General features: G+C 41.2%; 1 protein-coding gene across 2 annotated transcripts in view; it reads left to right on the top strand.

Moving 5' to 3' along the window:
* Positions 1 to 356: 356 nt before the first annotated feature.
* Positions 357 to 23,228, top strand: part of LOC131239500 (mitochondrial import receptor subunit TOM20-like) — a 32,307-nt gene continuing 9,435 nt past the window's right edge. The window contains exons 1-5 of one of the 2 annotated variants that reach the window (XM_058237231.1): positions 357 to 647; positions 2,578 to 2,656; positions 7,631 to 7,800; positions 7,938 to 7,985; positions 11,763 to 11,855. In XM_058237231.1, the coding sequence (XP_058093214.1) occupies positions 531 to 647; positions 2,578 to 2,656; positions 7,631 to 7,800; positions 7,938 to 7,985; positions 11,763 to 11,855 (507 nt within the window). In that variant the 5' untranslated portion in view covers positions 357 to 530. The remainder of the gene's footprint in view (positions 648 to 2,577; positions 2,657 to 7,630; positions 7,801 to 7,937; positions 7,986 to 11,762; positions 11,856 to 23,228) is intronic. The other variant, XM_058237230.1, reaches the window with a different exon arrangement.

Genomic DNA, 23,228 nt, shown 5'->3' with positions numbered 1-23,228 from the left:
ATGGATAGATTAAATGGCAAATAAACATCATGGTTTCAAAGGGTAACGTCATTATCCTTATAATTTCATGTGTTGCGGTCTACTTGAGCTTTTGGATCAGCCTGAAAATGAATGGACCGCGTGGATAAACCACATACATGATGGTGGCCCACAGCCGTTCTCCACGGATACTCCTGAAGACGGGTGGTGCAGGCAATCCGCTTCGTCAACTTATTACCCTCATCTTCTGACTTAGGTTTTGGTCCGATTGGGCATCCGGCCCAGCCCGTTAGTCACGTATCCGAGCAGGTCGGGCAACCGTTTACCTTGACTGGGCCAGCTGACCCGTGGCTCGATTCAACCCGAGCCGTCGCCCCTACTTCTCAGCAATCCCCTCTTTTGAAAGGCGACCTCGCGCTTGCCGCTCCTAAGTTGCAAGCCCTAGAGAGAGAGAAGGCGACCTTGCGCTTGCCGCTCCCAAGTTGCAAGCCTGAGAGAGAGAGAGAGAGAGAGAGAGAGAGAGACGAGGAGAAGAGGAGAAGAGAAGGAGAATGGATCTATCGGCAGGAATTCAAATGCCAGAGAGCGAGTTGGAACGCTTCATATTCTTCGAGCAAGCTCGCAAGACTGCTGAGGCTAGCTATGCCAAAAACCCTCTCGACGCTGACGTACTCTCTCTCTCTCTCTCTCTCTCTCTATATATATATATATATATATATATATATATTATGCATGCATGTATATGTGTATGTACTTCGTCTTGATACTGTCCATAGTCCGGTATTTTGTTTTGCGGTTCACTCCGATACTTCACGGCTTCAAACCCTGACGCAAGCTTTCTACAATGCTCAGGGGGAAGTTTCTATGGTACAAGTGGGGCCCACGGGTTTTGGGCTGGTGATCCGAACCATCAATTTCATAGCTTAGGTGTAGATTGCTGTTTTTCTCCATGATGGATTCTGTTGTGCGCGTCCAAACACCTTGTTGTTTTTTATTTGAATCGGTGGCTGTATAGGCTGGGTCCATCTCTTAGCAACCTGGGCCATTCATTTCATTGGCCCACCTTCGGTTGACATTGCCATGAAATATCTTTCAGTGAATAACTTACAGTGATGGGTTGTAGTAATGCAAACTTGAAAAGAGGAAGCAAATAGATCAATAAGAGAATAAAGAGATTGCAGGAAAAGACGCAACAATCCTCTAGCTGAATGCTAGAGATCACGAATGCAAGACTATGAGTAAGCTCAACAGTCCTCCAGTCTTGAACTAGAGAACACGAATGCAAGCCAGATAAGAATAACATGATAGATATGGATGGGTAGGAAAGTCTTGATGGGGATAATTGTTCAAGGCGTATGAAAATCTTCCCATCCACAGCATCTCCAAATAAGAACATGGGTTAAACTATAGGCTTGGATTCTAGAACTAAGGTTATGCGGTTTGGGAATTTTTATTTTATTTTTTTGGTAAGGAAAATTTAGGAACGCTTAGGTTCAAAGGGTTTGGGGGAAAAAGGAAAATGAATGGTTTAAGGTTTGGTGATTTTTGGAAAGGGAAAAGGAAAAGAAAAGAAAACGGAAGATGAAGGATTGAGAAAGGGGAAAGATGAAAGGTTAGATTGAGATGAGAAAATTACCTTCTTTCAAGTTTCCCGAGAGCAAAACCTGCTCTGATACCAATTTAATGCAAACCTTGAAAATGGGAAGCAAATAGATCAATAAGGGAAGAAAGAGATTGTGGGAAAAGACCCAACAAGCCTCTTGCCGAATGCTAGAGATCATGAATGCAAGACTCTAACTCTAAGCAAGCTCAATAGTCCTCCACCCCCAAACAACTACCGTAGAAAAAATAAGAGAATTTCATAAAAGATAATATCATCAGACTTGTCTTATTCCATAGGCCATAGGCTTTATTTATAATCAATCTTTACAATTTGTAATGAAAGCTATAAAAATCTAAAGATAGAATTCCTAGCTAGCCAATATTTGAGAAATATAGGAAACTATCTAAATAAGAAAGTATTGTAATTAAGAAAGTGCTTAAATAAGAAAAATCTAAAATTACTCCTTGCCTGATATAAGGGTATAAAAGAAAAAAAGAAATTTCCTAATCTAGAAATTTAAAAGAAAAGAAAAGTAGCGATGGGCTAAGAAGGGAAAATAGTTATTTTCTTGTACACACATGCGGAGAGCGCATGCATGAGATGTGGGCCTTTTCTTCAAATCTTGATCAATCGGCTTGTGTGGCCATTTCGTTGCATCATGTAGTCTGCGAGTGCATGGCTTAACTAGCTGATCCACATTTGCAGGGAAAAATCTAGTGACTCTTTTGGTAAGGTTTCAGTTGAGGGACACTTTTTAGGGATCATGGGCTATTGGTGGGTCCCACCAAATGAATGGTATGATTGCGGGGACATTGGTGTCACATGTACTATTCCTTGATGAGCAAAACAGTCATTTCGTTTGGCTGATCATTGGGTTATTTTATCTTTTATTGATGTGCCAAACCCGTGCTGTATCTCAGATGAAGAGATCGTTCGTTTTCATTTGTGCGATGATTTTTTGGCTCTTGAAATATTGTAGTGCCCTTTTCTTTCAGAATCTGACTAGGTGGGGAGGAGCGCTTCTTGAGCTATCACAGTTTCAAAATGGCCCTGATTGCACAAAGATGATAAACGGTACTGTCCTACCATTTTACGACATAATTTATGCATCCAGTGTTTGGCTTTCACAGCAGGAAAAAAGCCATTTTTTTCTTTCATTCCGTGCATGTTTGAAGATGAGCTAAAAACAGGAAAATATGACTGGTGGGCCACAACCCCAAAAAATCTCACAAATTGGATAGCATTTGATCAGCGACCTGCATTGGATATTGAAAATTATTTCAGTAACAGTCCACAGTCCACAACAAAAATTGGGATTGATTGCTTAATGTGATGCCCATTTGTGGTGTGCCATCGACAAAAGGCCCATTGGATGAACAGTGAAGATCCCCAGAGTATTTTATTTGTGCCCATGTCTAATCTTCTGTGATATCAAATGATAAGTAACATTGTGCGTGGCACATGGGACAGAAACATCTCTAACAATAGTGCCCTATTTTTCATATCAAATATATCTTTTATTTGTACACACACCCCTCTCTGATTTAGTGAAAGAAGGACAAAAAAAATACCAATTTCACTAGACTTCTATGGCTGGTTTGGTCAGAAGGTGGGATATGGTCATGTTTCATGTTCTCCTTATTTTAAAATATATTAATACTTTCCTCTGACCAGAGCATGAAATGATCACCACTTGCTGAATGCGCTTAAAATCTAGCACTGTTATTGTACCCAACTCATCACATAATTTGAAAGGGTGGTCCTCTATCCCTTTACCATTGGAAATACCATGCAATGGAACACTTCCAAACACTCCCTTCAGGGTTCAAAATACATCATGGTTACTAACAAGGCATATTATCACATTTTCTGGGAGCATTACTCTCCACACTGAAAAGCTAGCATTTTATCAGCCATTGAATCCTCTTCCCTACAGATATGAGACACGTGGACTAAATGGAAAGGAAGATCCAATCTTTTTAATGAAATTAGGTAATGAACCACCATGGGGCATTGGAGGGAGAGAACAGCTGGCACTTATTGGATTCTCGACCCATTGACATGACTCATATTTTGTATCTTTTGCTGATATGGTGGATTCATAGTCTGCAATCTGTATGCTTATCAGCTTCGGAGTTGGTTGATACTTGCTCCAACACTAGTATGTTCAACCTTGCTAGGGAGGAAGAAACAATTGCTTTTATTCATCTTAAAATGTTGGAAGAGACCTCAACCCAAATTAACATAAATTCTAATTTTGGAAGAAGCCAAATCCCATCCTAAAGGATCCATTTAATAAACTCATTTTGGCTAAAGTCTTTGCTTTTTGCTTCAGAATGTTCTTGGGGGATCATCTTGAATGCGCAAGGTGCTTATGCGTATGGCAGGCATAGATGGGCCCTAATTTTCTCCAAGCACATCCGTTCTATACATGAATTAGATAAAGCTGATATAATTTGCAAGCTAGACATGGAGAAAGCCCACGAATCTGTTAATTGGAAATTTGTCCACTATACGCTGAGTCAGTTGGGCTTTGGTACCAAGTAGAGGAGCTGGATATGGGAATGCATGATTTCAACTCATGTTTCGGTGTTAGTGAATGGCTTCTATAAAGGTTTTTTAAAGTCAGTCGTGGGTTGCAACAAGGGGACACTTTCTTTTTGTGATAGTTGCTAAGGCCCCAAGTAAATTGCTGGATCAGGCAAGAGATTGAGGTTTAATGAATGGTTTTATGAGGGATCATGCTAATTTTCATATTTCTCAGCTAAAGTTCACCAACACACTTCCTACTCTGAAGCGCTAAGGCCCCAAGTAAATTGCTGGATCAGGCAAGAGATTGAGGTTTAATGAATGGTTTTATGAGGGATCATGCTAATTTTCATATTTCTCAGCTAAAGTTCACCAACACACTTCCTACTCTGAAGCAAATTGGATTCAAGTGGATCATCTCTGTGAGTTCTTTGTTGATTTGAGGTTATATTGGGGTAAAAGATCAACATCCAGAAAAGTGAATACTTGGGAGTTCGCATGGGAAGCTAAGGTTATAGCCTTTGCTTAGGCCTTTGGATGCAATGCAACCAAGAAAACTTGCATCAACTAGCCTCGGCCTTCCTGTTTGAAATGGGAACCTGGCATGGAGCAGAAATCATATGGGTGGAAAAAGTTGTTTCTCTTTTGGGGCAGCATCAGTTTGATCAAAGTCTATATTAGCTACCATGCCATATTTCATCATGCCATTGTTCTAGTAACTTGCTATTGTTATATATATACGGGAAAAGGTTCTATGCGGTCGAGCTATGTGGGCCCCACCATGATGTGTGTCGAACATCAACACCGTGCATTTGATGGGTCCCCTTTAAATTATGGGATATCCCAAAAATCAGCCGTATACTGAACTCAGGTGGGCCATACCATCTAAAATCACGTGAAGACATGCTTGAAACATATAAAAGAACTTGGTGGGGTCAACCTAAAATTTGGATGCATTTGAAACTTGGTCTGACCCCTCATCCAAGTGGGGCACACATAACGGATGGGCTGGATTTGTGAACCACAGCTCGGTGGGCCCAAAAAATGATTATGAATGTTTTAATGGGAGGGTAACCCCTATCAACTTTTGTATGTGGAGTGGCCCACAAAAGTCATCAATTGACTTGATTTTTAAGCCCGAGGCCCACCATGGAATGGTGCATCTGATTGTGTGGGCCCCACCGTGATGCGTGTCGAACATCTACCCCATTAGTCAGATGCCCCACTCGAACGTGGGCCATGGGTTTAAAAATCAAGTCAATCCATGACTTCGGTGGGTCACACCACATACAACAGTTGACAGGGGCTACCCTCCCATTAAAACATTCATAGGGCTCACCTAGATGTGGTTCACAAATCCAGCCCATCCATTATATGTGTCCCACTTGGATGAGGGGTCAGACCAAGTTTCAGCCCCATCCAAAACTCAGGTGGGCCCCACCAAGTGCTTTTATATGTTTTAGGCATGTCTTCACGTGGTTTTAGATGGTATGGCCCACCTGAGTTCCGTATATGGCTGATTTTTGAGATATCCCATAACTGAAAGGGGACCCATCAAATGCACTATATATATATAGTTCTATTTAGTTAGTTGGGATGAGGTTTGAAACCGAAGGAATATGGATGGCTAGGTATCAGGAGCCTAAAGCCAATAAGCATGGCCTTCCTGGGAAAATGGTTATGGAGGATTGAGAAGGAAGTTGGTTTTTGGAAAAGTGTGATAGTAAGCAAATGTGGGTTGCAACTTGGAAGGGGTTGGTGGTTCTCTTGGCAATTCTTTCTCAGTATGGGGCCTCTGGCCTTTCAAAGTTTTGCTAAAACGTGGCATTTGTTTGGAAGAGACATATCCTTCATCTTAGGGGATGGCTCTTGGATTTAGTAAATGGTTGGAAGGGTGGTGTGGGGATACCCACTCTATATAGCTTTTCTTAGTCTGTTTAGAATTGCTATGGAGGAAGGTTCCCTTATTTCCCAAGGTGCTTTACTGGTGGTGGACAGTGTGGTTTGGGCTCCTAAATTTCAAAGAAACTTATCTCATGTTGAGATTGTTGGTTTTTTTCATCTCATGAATTTGCTTCATGGTCAATGATGTGTGCTGTCGGATTAGGATAGGTGGGTGCAGAATTTTTAGATAGATTGGGCCAATTTTCTGTCAAATCGTTCTACTTGGTATTCTCTACCCTTCTTATCCAACAGGTCCGGACCTTGGTCATCATTTTTGGAGCAAGGGGCTGACATTCTGACCTTTCCATTGTTTGTTGGTAAAACAAGCTGCTAACAATCAACCATATGAGGAATAGAAATATGGTGATCCCGAATGGTTGCATTGTATGCCTAAGGAATGTGGAGGCTGTGGATCACCTGCTTGTGCACTGTTCCTTTGTGCAGAAAATATGATTGCACTTCTTCAAGTTATTTGAAGTGGAGTGGATTATGCTGTTTTCAGTTGAGGGATTTTCAGAGCTTGTCATGGCAGCAAGAAGAGGTGGCAAAAGGAGGACAAATCTGTGGCGGCTCACTCTTCTCTCCACCTTATGGATGACTTGGCACAAGAACAATAGTAGGATATTACAGGATTAGTCTGCTTTTGTTGGAAGTGATGTTTCAGAAGGCAAAGATGCTTGTTACTGAATGAGCCAAGATCATATAAGGATTTTGTCAATAGGCCTACAGGTCTTCTTAGGGAGATTCTTCTTCTTCTTTTTATTAATTGGGTGATGCTTCATACTCTTTGAATGAACTTTGGGTTTCCTTACTGAAGCTTTTTTGGTGCCCCTAGAATAAAAAAAGACATCCTAAAGTGTCTGGACTTCAGATTTGATATTATTTGAAACTACCTTGCCTTCAGCATACATATGTTGCCTCTTCTATTATCATCAGTAATTAGTTCCCCACACTACAAGCTGCACCTCGGACATATCCGGATCTAACAAAGGGTGAGTAGCTCCTGCAGATTTGTACCAATACTAAGGTTGATGATGTGGGCTATGTTCATCACTCGCTGGATAAATCATTGAATAATGTCCCTACAAATTGCAGGGTGTACCTCACAGCACTGTCCACTAACAAATGATAAACCACACATTTTGCACACACTTATTTTCAGTTTGGCTGATGGCATAATTTTTAAAAGGAAAAATGGCTGGGAACTATCAATGGATGTCTCAGTAAAAGCTTCAAATAAGCCAAAGGAGAAATGATATGATGCAAACCATACAAATGGAAGTTTCTTCCTTCAACCATAGAACACACATGGTCACATGATGGATTTGCACTTTAATATTGTATCCTTTATTTAATTGAGCTTTGAAGAAGTTAGATTTTTATGATTCATCATGGTTTCTTGCTTCATATGGGTCTCTTTAATCATGATTTCATTTGCTGTTTGGTTTTAATAAGCATTACCAGATCTCACTTTCAATAAGCATAACCATATTTCATTTTTTCTTGTTCTACTTCGTGTGGTGAATGTTTTGCTCCATTCTCCCTCATATAATTTTCCCTTTAAATCCTCTCTAGATGCCATTGCAAGATTGGAGGAGGCACTGGAAATCAATCCCAGAAAGCCTGATACTCTCTGGTGCTTAGGAAATGCACTCACTTCCCAAGCATTTCTTAATCCCAATTTTGATGCAGCGAGCACTGTTTTCAAACAGGCAGCTCAATATTTCCAGAAAGCGGTGGATGAGGTACCTTCATGGGTTTCTGTTATGGCTTGTTCATTTATGCACACAATATTTATTTGTTTTTTCCTATGCATCATGTAAGCATGGACCCACATATTATTTTGTAGATGAACTTAGAGTGGTGTGCCTTTTTCTTGTAGGATCCAAGCAATGATCTTTACCATAAGTCTTTAGAAGTGTCAGCCAAGGTATTTTTGCCCCCTTTGCAGTTCATTATGATTATTATATTGTTAAACATGCTTGTGTTTTTGTCTTTGGTCATTTTTTATGTTAACAAAGAAATAACTGTAACATTAATCCACATTTATTTCATACAGCTATAAATGCTTGTGATATTGGGTCATGCCCATGCTGGCCAATGATGCATGCTTCCATCACCACTGGTCATATCATTAGGAATATGACTGCACATTAGAAATTTTACAATACATTGAAGTGGTAGTATGTAGGTTCTGTGGTTGATAAATGGAATCAATTTGGGGTTGGTTGGATTGACTTTGAACATGAGTTCCTGTAGCCTCCATGTATGGTGTAATCTCGAGATATGGAATTCCTTTCTTCTGTGTTTCTCGCACAGTTGGGAAGAAGGGGAGCTGATAATGGGACCAGTGTTGTGATTTGGAGTCAAATGTTGTGCATCCACACAAGCTGGGTGCAGACTCCTGTCAGTTGTTTGGAGCTGCCATATCTAGGAGATTGAGGAAAAAAGGTATGGTGGGGTGATCAAGTTCTGGACATGATATTCATTGCAGCAATTACCCCGTTTGATCCGATTACTGCAGATTTTTCTATAGTCTTTGTTGTTATCTCTAAAGTTAAATACAACCTTGTTTTTAATGGGCCAGTTTTCTGATTTGGAGTCAAATGTTGTGCACCCACACAGGTTAGGTGCAAGCTTATGTTTTGGCCTATCCATTATTGATAAGAGCTCCCAAAATTTTGGATATTCAAGATATTTTTAAAAGAGATTCTTGAGTTATCAGATTCCTCACACGATGTTGATTGCAACAGTTTCCTGGTTTAATCGGATCACTACAGAATTTTCTACCTTATTAGCAATCTTGTTTTTTATTAAGAGGTTGGACTTTTAAGTCTTTCTGGGTGTTGTCCTTTTCAGCTGCATTTGTTGATATGATTCATATGATATGGTCATTTCTGTTCCTTGCATTTCTGGAATCTGGATCCTTATTACAGTGCCAAGTTCTAGTTCTTCCAGCACCACCTGATAATGTATTGGGTTTCTTTATTTGAAACGTGACTAATTTATATAATCATCATCCTAGTAATACTGTTTTGCCAAGTTTGAAAAAGGAATTCTCATGTTTGCTTCGTGAAAGTTTGATTTCGGCTGCCCACCTGACATCAATCCTCCTTCACTTGGGCTGGTGACCAGCTAGCGCAATTTAAATTTCCCACCCAAATTTCGTCTCAAAATGTCATCCATCATCTCTATTTCCTACCTTGAAACAGATCCCCTCAGCAAGAAAAATTCCTGAATCCTTTTTGAATCATCCTTTAACTCACAAAAATATCCTACGGCTAGTTTTGGAAATTTAGAAATGAAGGGTTTTAGCCACTGAATCTTGCTGCTTCTCTTTAAAGCATAAACGTGTGCAGTCTTCTTTTAATTCTTTCTGCTTCTTATTTATTTATTTGGTCAGAAGCCTCATTCCACTTCAACACTTGGATCAAATGAATATGGCCCTATGAGGGAAGTGGCTTTGGAAATTTGGTGAAGAAGAAAATTGGATGTGGAGGTTGTGATTGCTTGCAAATATGGTGTTCACCACCTACGATGGTTAATTAAGGAATCTTCTCTTTATATAGCTTCTAGGGCTAGGAAGGCAATTATGAATGTTTTTGCAAGGTTAAAGGAAGGCATGAGATTCTCTTTTGGTGATGGCTCCATAATCCCTTTTTGGGAAGATTTATGGCTTGGCCATGCTCCACTCCAAGAAGAATTTCTGCTGATTGCCCGTCTAGCAATTGATTGGGAGATCATGGTAGCAAGATGCTTCTCCTATTCAAATGGCTCTTTGGTTTGGACTCCCCCTTGTAGCTGTAGGTGGTACTTGGCAGATGAGGAGACAGGCCCTCTTGTGTCTCCTCCTTATGCTTTAGCAGGTTAAACCCAATAGAGATCGCATGGATTCAATGTTTGGTTCAATGCAAAAAAAAAAAAAATGGGTGATTTTTTGTCCGATCTTTCTATAAAGCTCTTACTGAGGCTGCCCTGAGGAGGTTACTTGCCATCACATGACCCATGTGTGGCATTGTGGACCTTACCCCAAGGTAGCCGCTCTTGGGTGGCTTGTGGGAAGGAATAGGGTTCTTACGATTGACAACCTTCAAAAGAGGTCAATGGTGATCCCTAGCTGTTGTATTTTATATATGCTAGACAGAGAAATGGTGAACCACTTGTTCATACATTGCCGGTTTGTGTGAAAGGTGTGGGATAGCTTCCTTGGCTTCCACAAGGTCAAGTGGATAATGCCTGAGTTGATTGATAGCCGTCTTCTTGCTTTGCACGTGGGAGTCGATGGGTGCCTTGGGACAAAAGGCATGGGTTCTCTCCCTTCTAGTGGGTAATTTTGCCTTTAGAAGGAAATTAAGGAACAATAGAATTTTTCGGGAAAAATGTTCCTCGAAATGGGTGGTTTTTGAAAGGGCTATGTCTGATGTAATCTCTTAGGTTTCTTGCTCTTTAGACCTGGTAGTGTTTTCCAGGATGCTTTTGTTGCGTAGTTTTGCCCTTTGGCTTCTTCAATATATTGATTTCATCTTTCAAAAAGAAAAGAAAAAAGCACTATCTCATCTCATTACTCTGTTCTTGGTGCATATTTTTCATGTTCAATCTCAATTCATCTGCTTGCATGTTGGACACCTGTAAATTAACATGTGATCTACTCCCTACTAGGCCAAACAAATTTTTTTTTTTTCTTTTTGCTGGCATACGGGGAGAGGTGAATGAGATTACCACCCCTTTCAAAAGAGGGTGTTGGAAGATCTTTTTGTTGGGAATGCATTTCCCTTCTCGTGTACTCTCTCTCTCTCTTTCTGTTTTTGAATAATTTTTTTTAGGTTAACCATACAAAAAGAAAATCACCACAATAGGTTTTGGATAAAAGATGGTTAAAAGAAAATCCCCACAATAAAAATTTGCGGTTCATTTTTTTTTTTTCTTTTTTCGTTTTCAGGGAGGGAGGGAAGTTGGAATAAACAAGCAAATCTCAATAGTTGGGACATTTCTCTATGATGATGTTATTTGTCTGTGGTGATTCTTTTTAGTCTCATACAACTGCCGAAATAGCCATTGTTTTCTTATCGGCCCTTTGTGGCGTTGCGTTCACTTGTCTTTTGAGCTGGCTTAAATGGGCTCAATTCAGCTTTTTGTGCATTAAGCCCACTTTGCCATTTTGAGTTGGTTTGGTGGACTTTTCCCAACAAGAGAGAGGACTATGGCGTTCAAAAGGCACCTAAGTTCTAATCCTGGTTATTAGTTCTAATCCATTGATATATTCTTTTTGATATGGCATGATGGGGGTTTAAGGTAAATCGGGACAAAAGTCTGGCGATTATGTTTGTTAGCGGGCGTATGGGTTCTATGGCAAGAAAAGAACGAGCAATGTTTTAGAAATGGTAAGAGGCAGGTTCTCCAAGTTTTCAACAGAGCCAAATCCCTTGTAATAGAATGTGCATTATCTTCGAAGATCCTGGGTGCTTTTCCGGAATGTTAGGGAGAGATGTAATTTTTTCGGTTCTTGTATACTTGTAAAATTTTGAGCCTTGGCTCTTTAGTAACTATAAAGTTATCATCATTTCAAAAAAAGAAAAAGAAAAAGAAGATATTTGGTCTTTCCTTTTATTGTGGCCATCTTTTGCTAACTAGTGGCCCGTAAATCATTTTGAGTTTATACTGCTACTGTAATATTTAAATGGTTACTAACCGTAGGTAGTCCGTGTAGGCTCCTGAGTTGCACCGAGAGATCCATAGGCAGGGAGGATTCAGTCAGCAGGCTGAGGCTGCTGGTGGAGGGTCATCTGCTTCAAATATGAAGGTAAAATTCCTAAGCCCATCTTTTTGTCTATATGAAAACGTTATGCAGCTGTTTAGGGAAAAACCTAGAATGTTGTTGCTTTCTTTCATATAACTTGTAAGTGACTTGCTTTTTGTTACATGTGGCAAATGTTTACGAGATCTAAACTGATCACCATGTAGGCCCTACTTTTGATGGGACATATTTCAAATTCACACCAACTGGATAATTTGTAAACCCTGGATTTTCATTTCGCCATTGAAGAGGGGTTTAACTTTTTTCTTCGACCCGATATCGTCCTTTCCCCAGAATAGAATGGTTAGGATTTTCAGATGGGTATATGGAGTATAGCCTATCCAAGCTATAGTTTACATGATGATTGGGTTGGATCATCAACATGTGTATGAAAAATGAGTCATTGTTAAGGGAAATAAAATCACAAACACCCTTCTCGTCCACTATTTAGTGCAAAATTTTGAGGGAGCATCTGGGTCATGCTTTTCAGGAATATTTTTTTTTGAAAGGCTGTTTTTTAGGAACCTTCTTGTTGCAGGAAGCATAAAGTAAGTCTGAGCAACTGCATTCTTGGTACACAGGAATGTGAGAAAAAGTGTCAAAACGGCACCCTCTTTTGGAAATTTTAGAAATTCTACCAAGAGTAGGATTTCCCAAAATCTCGAAAATGACTGTAAAAAGGCTGAACCCTTTTTTGGTTTTCCCCAAGTGACTTCTTCCTTAATGCACCCAAAAAGACAGTCGTGCACTCTATTTGTGAGCTGGTGTCTTTTCTGATATTGGCATTAATGCTAGTTCTTGAGAAGTTACTTCCCTTGGCACATACACTTTTACATACTTGATGGGTGGCAAAATTCACTGAGAGAGATGCTACTTTTTTTTTTTTTTTGAAACGATGATGAAATTTCATTAAAAAGGGCATAGCCTAAATGTACCAAAATACAGCTGATTCAATTAAAATGACTACCTAGATAAGGAGGAGAGGAGCCATAGAATTCTATGCTTCCGCTCACTCCTTACCATTGAAAATTGCCCTGCTGAAGACTTCTATTGCTCCTTTCATTTTATCCTTCTTTACTGCCATAAAGCCTATGGAATCGCTAACAAGCTTAATCTCCACATCCAATTCCCCGATTTCCCTTTCCCGCCACCATGTCAAGATAATAAAAACTTCTTTATCAAGTTGGGAAACACCCATAGAACCTCGAAAAACTAAGGGACAAGACCTCACTCCTCCGTCGCAAAGGAGCAATGAATAAAAACGTGTTCCACAAATTCCACATCTTTGAAGCACATCCAGTGTTTTCATTGTCGACGAGAAATCGAAAATATCGCCGATATTATCGGTGTCAGGCGATACTGAAACCCCAAATATTCGTTTCTGTTCCTAATGTCAACGAAATATTGGCGATATTTCAATTTTATCGAAAAAAAATAGCTATTGTCGAAATTTTCTCCCTATCATTGGAAAATATTGAAATAAATATATAGAAAAAATCTCTCTTACCTTTTTTTTCTCGAGATCTACCTGCGAAAATGGATTTCGACAAGATTTGGTGGGCCAATCGCTGTCGACAATGCCAAATTTTCTGAGATAAGGAAACCCTCAAAAAGGCCCTTTTGTTTTCTTCGAAGAGAAAATATTTGAAAGAGAACTTGATTTCGCCGAGGTTTAACGAGATTTAGGTTTAGATCTGGAAAAAAAGAAGAAGAAGAAAAATTTCTAGAGAGATTTTCGGATTTTTGATGAAAAGAGATAGAAATCTCATCGTCATTGCAGGTTTTCCGGAGAAGACGAGAGACATTCAAAAAAACAAAAGCTCTTTCTCTCTCTCTCTCTCTCTCTCTCTCTCTCTCTCTCTCTCTTAACTCTTAAAGTTTTAACGGAGTGGATTCCGTGCTGACTCTAGCTTTACTGAAGATGGTGCGACCCTCACTATGGGGCCCACCTTGATGTATTTATAATAAATCAATGCCGTCCATATGTTTTTCCAGGTCATTCTAGGGTACAAAGCCCAAAAGTAAAGTAGATCTAACTCTCAGGTGGACTATATTCTAAGAAAGGGTGGTTGTTGAACCTCCACCATTAAAAACTTTCTAGGGCCCACTGTAATGTTTTTGTAATGTTTATATGTCATCTAACCTGTTGATAAGGTCACATGCACTTGGATAAAGGGACAAGTACAAATATTAGGTTGATCCAAAACTTTTGCGACCCATGGAAAGGTTTTAATGGTCAATCACCACTCTTTCTTATGTGATGGTCTACCTAAGATTTGAATCTGCTCCAGTTTTGGACTCATATCCAAAAATTAATTGTAAAAATGGATGGATGGCATGGATATACAATAAATACATCAAGGTGGCGATCCATTCGGGGATCCATTGATTAGAATAGAAAAGTATGGCGAGCCAACACATTCGGCTATCCACCTGCTCCAACTGTTGCTAAAGCCCATCCGTTTCATCATGTAAAGCAAGAAACCCCAGTCAACGTGATCATAGGCCTTTTCGATGTCCAAACTACAAAAAATACTTTTCAAGCCGGATTTATGACTGGAATCCAAACATTCGTTTGCGATGAGCGCACAGTCAACAATCTGTCTACTTTGAGTAAACGCACATTGATTAGACGAGATAATCGATCCAATGACCTTCTTGAGACGGGTAGCCAAAACTTTCACCAGAATTTTATAAGGACCCCCGAGCAAGCTGATTGGTCTGAAGTCGCTAAAAGAAGCCGCACCCAATGTTTTTGAAATTGAAGCAATAAAAGAAGACCCAAGGCCTTTAGAGAGCCTACCTCTTTGGTGGAATTCCTTGAAAAATTCCATTACACCATCTTGAATAGTCTCCCAAAAGTGTTGAAAAAACCGGATAGGAATCCCATCAGGACCGGGAGCCTTATCTCCTCCTAAAGCTCCCACTGCCGATTTAACTTCTTCCACAACAAAAGAAGATTCCAGGAAGGAGGCATCTTCACTTGAAATTCTGTCTACCTGCAGATGATCCAGATGAGGTCTGACCCAATTTTTGCCTTTCAGCAAACCGCTGAAGTGTAAGATAGCCTCTTCTGCAATTTTGTCTCGATCTTCAATCCGAGTATCATTAACAATAATGCTACTGATCTTGTTGGCTCTATTGTGCATACTGGCTAAACTGTGAAAATATTTGGTGTTCTTGTCTCCCTCCTTTAACCATTTCAAGCGAGCTTTTTGTCTCCAAGACATCTCATCTTCAAGAACTCTAGAGGAAAGATTTTGAATTAGCTGAATTCTCCTGTGGACAAAACCTCAGTCGACATTGGGCTATCTTTAGCTTGGAGATCGATCGAGTGAAGTTCTGAGATGATTGATTCCGTTTCTGCTTCTCTGATACGAAATACCCTTTGCTTCCACTGCTTCAAATTATCTTTCAGAAGTTTTGAGTTTGTAGCAGAGCCTGTATCCTACAAAACCTTGAACCTAGAAACTAGACCACCAATTAGAAATCATTTTTTGAAAACCCGGAATTTGAAGCCAAGAAATGTCAAACCTAAAAGGTTTTGGGCCCCAGTTATACTCCTCGACTGAAAGGAGCACCGGCCAATGGTCAGAAGTAGTTGTTGGAAGAACCAACTGATTCACAGAGGAGAACAGCTCTAGCTATTCAAGAGATAACAAAAATATGTCTAATCTGGACAGAATTGGGTTCAATCTCTCATTGGTCCAGGTAAATTTGGATCCAAGTAAGGGAAGATCCATGAGTTCATGATCATCAATCCATGCAGAAAAGCTTTTCATGGCTGGAGAGGCAGTGGTTCCATAAGATTTTTCTTTTGCGAATCTAATGACATTGAAGTCTCCAACAAAACAACACGAGCCAGAGAAACTCTGTCTAGATGCGCTCAATTCGTCCCAAAACTTTCTTGTTTGCTTCAATCGTAGGGCCATAGACAGAACAAACGAGAAAGGAAGAGCCAGAGGAAATGTCTTGCAGAATGACCAAAACCGAGAATTTACCAACCCAGCTTTGTTGAAGAACCAAAGAGAGGAAATCCACGCCACCAGAATACCACCTGCGCTACTTGCAGCATTGAGAGTAATCTATTTCACGTCTTTCACCTTCCAAAGGGACCTCATCAGAAAATCATCGAATTGCTGCACCTTTGTTTCCTGAAGGCAGATGATTTGAGGATTACATCTACCACAAGAATCTTTTATCAATCGTCTTTTCTGCTTAGAACCCACACCCCTAACATTCCAAGAAACTATCTTTATTTAGAAACTGTATTGCCCCGAAAACCCTGACACCCTTTATCAGTTGAGAAGCCACCAGACATGCCCGGACTCATCTCTAGGCGTTGTAACTCTCTGTTACTACACGACTTAGTCTAGATCTGGGAGATTTCGATGAAGATAGGGGCCTTCCCCGAGATTCAACACATTGAAATCGAGCGATGTAATCTTCCGGACTATTCCTAAAAGTCACCCCTACGGATCTACCGACATGACCCATAGCATCCCTAATCCATTTCTTCTTTTGAATAACGTCGTTTAATTTAGATCTATGTTCTTCATCTTCCTTTTTCTTGTCAAGAATACCCTTCTAACGATCTACATTACCCATTCTGATCTGCAACAACTCTGCTTCGATAATTCCCTCACTTGAATCATCTTGGAAAAGCAAGACCAGTTTGAGAAGGGAAGGGAAGGATCAGAAGAGTGTGAGCCAGGAGAAGGCAAAGAGTCTTCGTCGTCCGCACTCCCACGAGAGCAAGAATCTAACGGAACCACGACATCACCCGCACACCCACGAGAGCAAAAATCTATCGGAACCATGTCATCGCAAAGGGAACCCATTCTAAGAATCATTGGCTCTCTCAATTGTTTATCTTGGATGAAATGAGAAATATTCCAACCCATCTCTGTTTTATCTGGAAAGAGAAGATGTCCGGGGATGGCGGAAGGGGCTTCAGAGACTTGTGATGTTGGGATCAAACTGTGATCGTTGTTAAGGGCGGGAACTAACAAAAGATTAAGGTCGAGAGGAGAGAGGGACCCAGATGCCGAAACGTCCTGCACTTGAGGATCAAAATCCGAAATCGAGAAGACGTATGCATCTGAACCATCAATACAATCCCCTAAGCCCGTCAGCGCTTTAGGATAAGGAAATGGGATCGAGACGCTATGCAATCCCGAGCCGACGAAAATGTCCCCTTTACTGACATGTAGCCCTGCATCCTGACGAGAGAGAAGCTTTTCTGTCACCGCGGGTACCAAGGAGCAACGTGGCACGATCTCTACCAAGGAAGTGATCGGCTCCACAGCTTGAATATCATGACCCTTGGATTTCGAAACGCTATCGACTGTTGAGAAGCCACATGTAGTTTGAAGGCTTTGGTTACTGACACCCTCATTAATAGAGACAACTGTAAATAAAGGGTAATTATTCGGTAGTCCTCGGTAGCATGGAACACGTGAATCCTCATGGTCCACCGGCCTAGAACCATTCATCGACGAGGAAGGAAGGGAGTCCCTCACTCTCCAGAGATCACCCTATCTAGGAGGAGCTGGGCTATCCTTTAATTCCACCTGTAGTGGCAAATCGATACTTATATTGTCCACAAGAATTTTTATCTGGTTTGGCAACAAAATCCCCTTTTTCTTTCTAACCCAAATCCTTATCACCGCCATCTCCTCTAGTTTCGTCTTCAGATCGAGTTCAATGAAGGAGCCCAGAAGAGATGCCACTGAAATGAAGAACTGGTCATTGCATAGTTAAAGAGGAATCCCCCAAACGAGAATCTAGACATCTTCCATACCAAACATGGAGAACTCATTCCATCTCTTTACATTGATTATTGGACCATCTGTATGCAGCACCCCTATGATGATCAGAATGTCCAAATTGAGGCCTGGACTCCCTTTGATCCATAGCTCATTGTACCTTATGGGTCTGATTATATACATTTATGGACGGATTCTACTACATTCGTCAATCCAGTTTCCAAGTTGAGAAATGGATGTCCCTTCTCTCATTATCACCACTACCATGTCCTGTAATTCCTTCATTGACTTGTTAAAATCATCCTGGTCAATCTGCAGGGTATAGTCTGTCTGAACTCGTACTGATGGAACAACTTTCTCTATCTGTCCTTTCTTATTTGGTCCCTTTTCTCTCCTGTTTCGATGGCTGGGAGTTTGATTATTTTGAAGCTTTGTTGGCCCTTTTGAGTTAAGGAGCGCATCTCTGAATGAGATTCCTTGAGATTGAGGCAGACGCTCTATGGACGTATTTTTCGTAGCCACACTCTTCGGAGCTACCTGATGATCCGTTGGAAATGAAGATAACCGATTTGTTTCCTTTCGCTCTGGACTATATCCCGCCCTTTGTACCAGCATCCTCTTCCCCCCAAAACTTTCACCATGCAGCGTTTGAATTGCTCTAAATAGTTCTACTTCTGAACTCATTCTAATCAGAGCAAAAACCTCTGTATTGGCCACTTGCCCGATCTCTAGGCATTATCATGTCCATTACTATGCCGGCACAACCGAACACTCTCGAGAGGTTGATAGCCTCAGGATAACCTCTAACGAATAGTGTTGGGTAGCTCGTAAGATCTCTAAGGAGTTTTTTCTCTCCTACTATTCCTTTTCTTTTTCTCTTCGATACTGTTGTCCAAGCTCCCATTGTCGTGTCTTCAGATCCCGTCTTCGTCGCTGTTTTCTGTTCTGTCCATTCTCTGTCGCCGTCTTCTGTACCCTTTCCATCTCCATCTCCGTCGCTGTCATTGCAATCGCTGGCATCGCATTTTTTAAAGTTTTGGAGAATGGGTAAATATGAGAAGGGGTAGATCATCACCTTTTTAGGGTGACAATATTAGGAATGAGAACAAAATCAAATGGAGACGATTTGGAAACCTTTTTATAGGCAAAATGTTGTTATTTTTGCAAAAAAATAAAAATAAAAATTCAATGTGCCATGGCCAATATGCGATCGCATATTTTCGCATATGCCACATTTGCGATGACATATGTGCCATGATCGCATATGCGATTTGCATATGGATATGCGCATATGCGCATCTACGGTCGCACATCACAAAATGGTTTCTACAGATTTTTTTAGGGAATGGCCCCAAAAATGGAGATACAAATCTCAAGTAGACCACACCAGAAGAAATAGTGGTCATTGAACAACCACCAATAAATATTTCATAGGGTCCAACGTAATGTTTATTGACCATCCAACCTATTGATAAGATCATACAGACTTGGATGAAAGGGAAAATAACAAATATCAGCTTGATCCAATAATTTGTGGTCTACAAAAGGTTTTTAATGGTCAATAACCACTGTTTTGTGTGGAGTGGCCATGTACATCTGAAATTTTGTATCTACTTCATTTTTGGGACCATCCCCTAAAATAAGGTGGCAAAACAGATGTGCAACCGAATGTACAATGCATAAATTGAGGTGGTCATAGTTAGAGACCTACCCACATCATTAGTTGTCTCTCAGCCAAGTCATGCTCCTTGTCACTAAGGGTACTACCGACTTTATGTGCATCCATTTGGTGAGGCCCATCATGATGTTTGTGAGAAATCCACTCTGTCCATCCATTTTTCCAGAGCATGAGCCCAAAAATCAAGCAAATCCAAAGCTCATATGGACCGCACAACATGAACTAGTGAGGATTAAACATCCATCATTGAAACATTCTTATGAAGGACAATTAACCACTTGCTCTAAAAGCTCAATCTGTTAGAGCATAGCGAATTAATCCCTTTATCTCATAGCCCAGGCCTCACATTTAATGGGTTAGGACCTCGGCCGAATTCCCATCGTGGGCCCCAAATCACATGGGTACTGCCTCACACACGCCGCCCACCTTGAGTGTGTCCCCGCATCCCACAAGCTACCCCACTCGAGCCCGGTGTGAAATGCGCATTAATCACTCCCGGTGAGGAGTCTCGAACACAAGACCTCCCCCGTAGGCACCACCCACCCCGAGTGTGCCCCTGCATCCCACAGGCGACCCCACTCGAGCCCGGTGTGAAAATGTCCCTGCATTAATCACCTCCGGTGAGGAGTCTCGAACATGAGACCTCACGCTCTAATACCAATTTGATGCAGGACAATTAACCACTTGCTCTAAAAGCTCAAACTGTTAGAGCATGGCGAATTAATCCCTTTATCTCATAGCCTAGGCTTCACATCTCATGGGTTAGGACTTTGGCTGAACCCCTCTCGTGGGCTCCAAATCACATGGGTACCGCCTCACATGGACCGCCCACCTCGAGTGTGTCCCCGCATCCCACAGGCTACTCCACTCGAGCCCGGTGTGAAATGCGCATCAATCACCTCCGGTGAGGAATCTTGAACACGAGACCTCCCTCATGGACCCCGCCTACCCCGAGTGTGCCCCTGCATCCCACAGGTGACCCCACTCAAGCCTGGTGTGAAAACGCCCCTGCATTACATTCCTAAGGCCACAAAAGTCTTGGTCCTTTATTTTGGAGCCAGTATTTCTGTGTTTTCAGTTCATCCTATGAATGGTATGGATATAAATATCACGGTGGACCGTAAGGAGGTTGTAATGGTAGGCATTTTCCTACTCACTTTTTCCTGTCATGTGGTCCACTTGAGTTTGGATCTGCCTGATTTTTAAGCTCAGGCCCCAACATGTTAGGCTCAGGCCCTAACATGGATAGGATATAAACATCACCACGGACCCTAGGGAGGTTTCAACGGTAGGCATTTCCCTACCCACTTTTTCCTGTCATGTGGTCCACATGAGTTTGGATCTGCCTGATTTTTAGGCTCAGGCCCTATTGTGATCTAGATAAGCGGATGGACAGAGTGGATTTCTCACAAACTTCACGGTGGATCCCACTGACAGATGTAAGGGTAAGAAGGCCTATTTACCCTTATTCATAGACTAAAAAAATTTATAATAGGAGTATTATACTTCGGCTGCATGTAACTCTTCATGTGTGGGCACTTGAAATTGTACACGTGAGATATTTATTAAAAGGTAGTTGAATGGAATGAGTAGCCTTCTCTAGCCACGTCACTATCTCAATGACAAATTGTTAAAACCATCCCCCTTTTTTTTCGAAGGATAAAAAGAAATTTTATTGGTGAAAAAGAGAACAAGAAAAGTGAAAACTGGACCGCCGAGGTAGCTGACCAGCTACTCTCTTAAAAAGAGTAAATTACAATCCTTGAGCTTATCGGCAGAAGAGGCCCATTTGACTATTAGATGAATCACCCTAAGGATAGTAGCCTCCACCGATTTCGAAGAATCATTAAAACATCTCCCATTCCTTTCTTCCCACACGGCCCACCAGACAGCCTAGAGAGACATTCTCCAAAGCTTTGCCCTTTGCTTCCCACATCTCATGCTGTGCCAAGCTTGAAGAAGACAATGGACTGAATCTGGAAAATTCCAGGGAACCTGAAAATGGGATAGGATAGCTGTCCAAATCTGGTATGTGAATAGACAGTGGATAAACAGATGATCCACCATTTCTTCATTAGCCATGCAACATAAATAAACATTAGTAATGATCATGACCCTCTTTCTCAAATTATCAACTGTGAGGACCTTGTCCTTGCCAACCAACCATCCAAAAACCGCTATCTTAGGAACTTGATATTTCCACACATGATAAGACGATGCCCTTGCCATTGGAGGAGGGCTGTTGGCTATAAAACTGTAAAGGGACTTAACTAAAAATTTTCTTGCTCTATCGAGGCGCCATACAAGTCTACCTGTGATTGACTGATTCGGATTAGTGCTGTAAATGCGATTAAGAAGAGCAACATATTCTTCGACCTCCTTGTCTCGAAGATTTCTTCTACACTCTAAATTCCACACCACTGCTCCCCCAACAACCGAATAGCAAGCATCCACTGTGATGGATTGATTTTGGGCGATACGAAAGATACGCAGAAAAGCGACGCAAAGGGCTTCTTTGCCCACCCAAATATCTACCCAAAACCGTGTGCATTTGCCATTCCCAGTAACGATGCCTGCTCCTTTGAGGAGCTCTGCCTTATTGGATAAAACTCCTTTCCAAAGAGCCGAAGTTTTGTAATTGGAAGAGTTTTGGTCCACCAACCCCCTTCTGAACGCCCATACTTGCTCTTAATCAAATCATTCTAAAGAGTTCCATCTTCGGTCCCTAGTCTCCAAATCCATTTGTCTAGTGGAGCTCGATTCATATATTTAAGATCTTTTACACCTGCCCCTCCTTGAACATTTTTGCATACTTCCTTCCAACTGACCAGGTGGAATTTTTTATTGTCTTCCTTTCCATGCCATAAGAAATCCCTTCTAAGCATTTCCAAATTGCCAGAGTTGATGCTGGACATTTGAACAAAGTCATAAAATAGAGAGGAAGATTCGGTAACGTTGCCTTGATGAGGGTGAGTCGGCTGCTCAAGGATAAATATCTACATTTCCATCTAGCGAGATATGATCCAAATCTGTCGATCACCCTGTCCCATAGAGACTTCGGGGGTTTTTCAATACACAACGGAAGACCCACAAACGTGGTGGGAAAGCAGCCCGCCGAGCAACGAAAGAAAGTTGTGCAAGTCTAACTCGTCTTCCTCCATATTTACCCTGAACATTTTGGACTTTGCCATATTAACTCTTAGACCCGACATGACTTCAAAACATCTTATTATAGTCCGTAGATTACTCACTTTATCTTGATCTGCTTCACTAAACAGGAGCGTATCATCCGTGAACTGTATATGAGAAATCGGAGTAGCCATCCCTTCCACTTTGAACCCGCTAATGATGCCTTTAGCCTGACCTTTGCTAAGCATTCTTGAAAGAGCCTCCCCTACTATAAAGAATAAGAAGGGGGACAACAAGTCTCCTTGACTCAAATCCCCTAGAGCTTCGAAAAAAGCCTTTTGGGGAGCCGTTAATTAGGATAGAGAAGAACGCCGAACCCACAAATTCCTTTATCTATCTTCTCCATTTTTCTCGAAATCCCATCCGAATAAGCATTTATTGAAGAAAATCCCAGTCTACGTGGTCATACGCCTTTTCAATGTCCAATTTACATAAAAGACCCTTAAATTTGGATCTATGGCTCAAATCCAGGGTTTCAAATGCAATGAGAGCACTGTCCACAATTTGACGGCCCGGAATAAAAGCACTTTGATTATAAGAGATAATTGTTCCTATCACCCCTATCAACCGAGACGCCAACACCTTTACCAAAATCTTGTACGGGCCACCTAGAAGGTTGATTGGTCTGAAGTCCTTCAAGGAATCCACACCCGGAATCTTAGGGATTAACGCAACGAAGGAAGCCCCGATATCTTTGGATAGCCTTCCTCTATCTTGGAACTTGAGAATGAATTCCATGACGTC

The sequence above is a fragment of the Magnolia sinica genome, chromosome 3 (genome assembly GCF_029962835.1).
Source record: "Magnolia sinica isolate HGM2019 chromosome 3, MsV1, whole genome shotgun sequence".
In the NCBI taxonomy this organism is placed as follows: Eukaryota; Viridiplantae; Streptophyta; class Magnoliopsida; order Magnoliales; family Magnoliaceae; genus Magnolia; species Magnolia sinica.
This window is presented reverse-complemented; position numbering and strand designations above follow the sequence as displayed.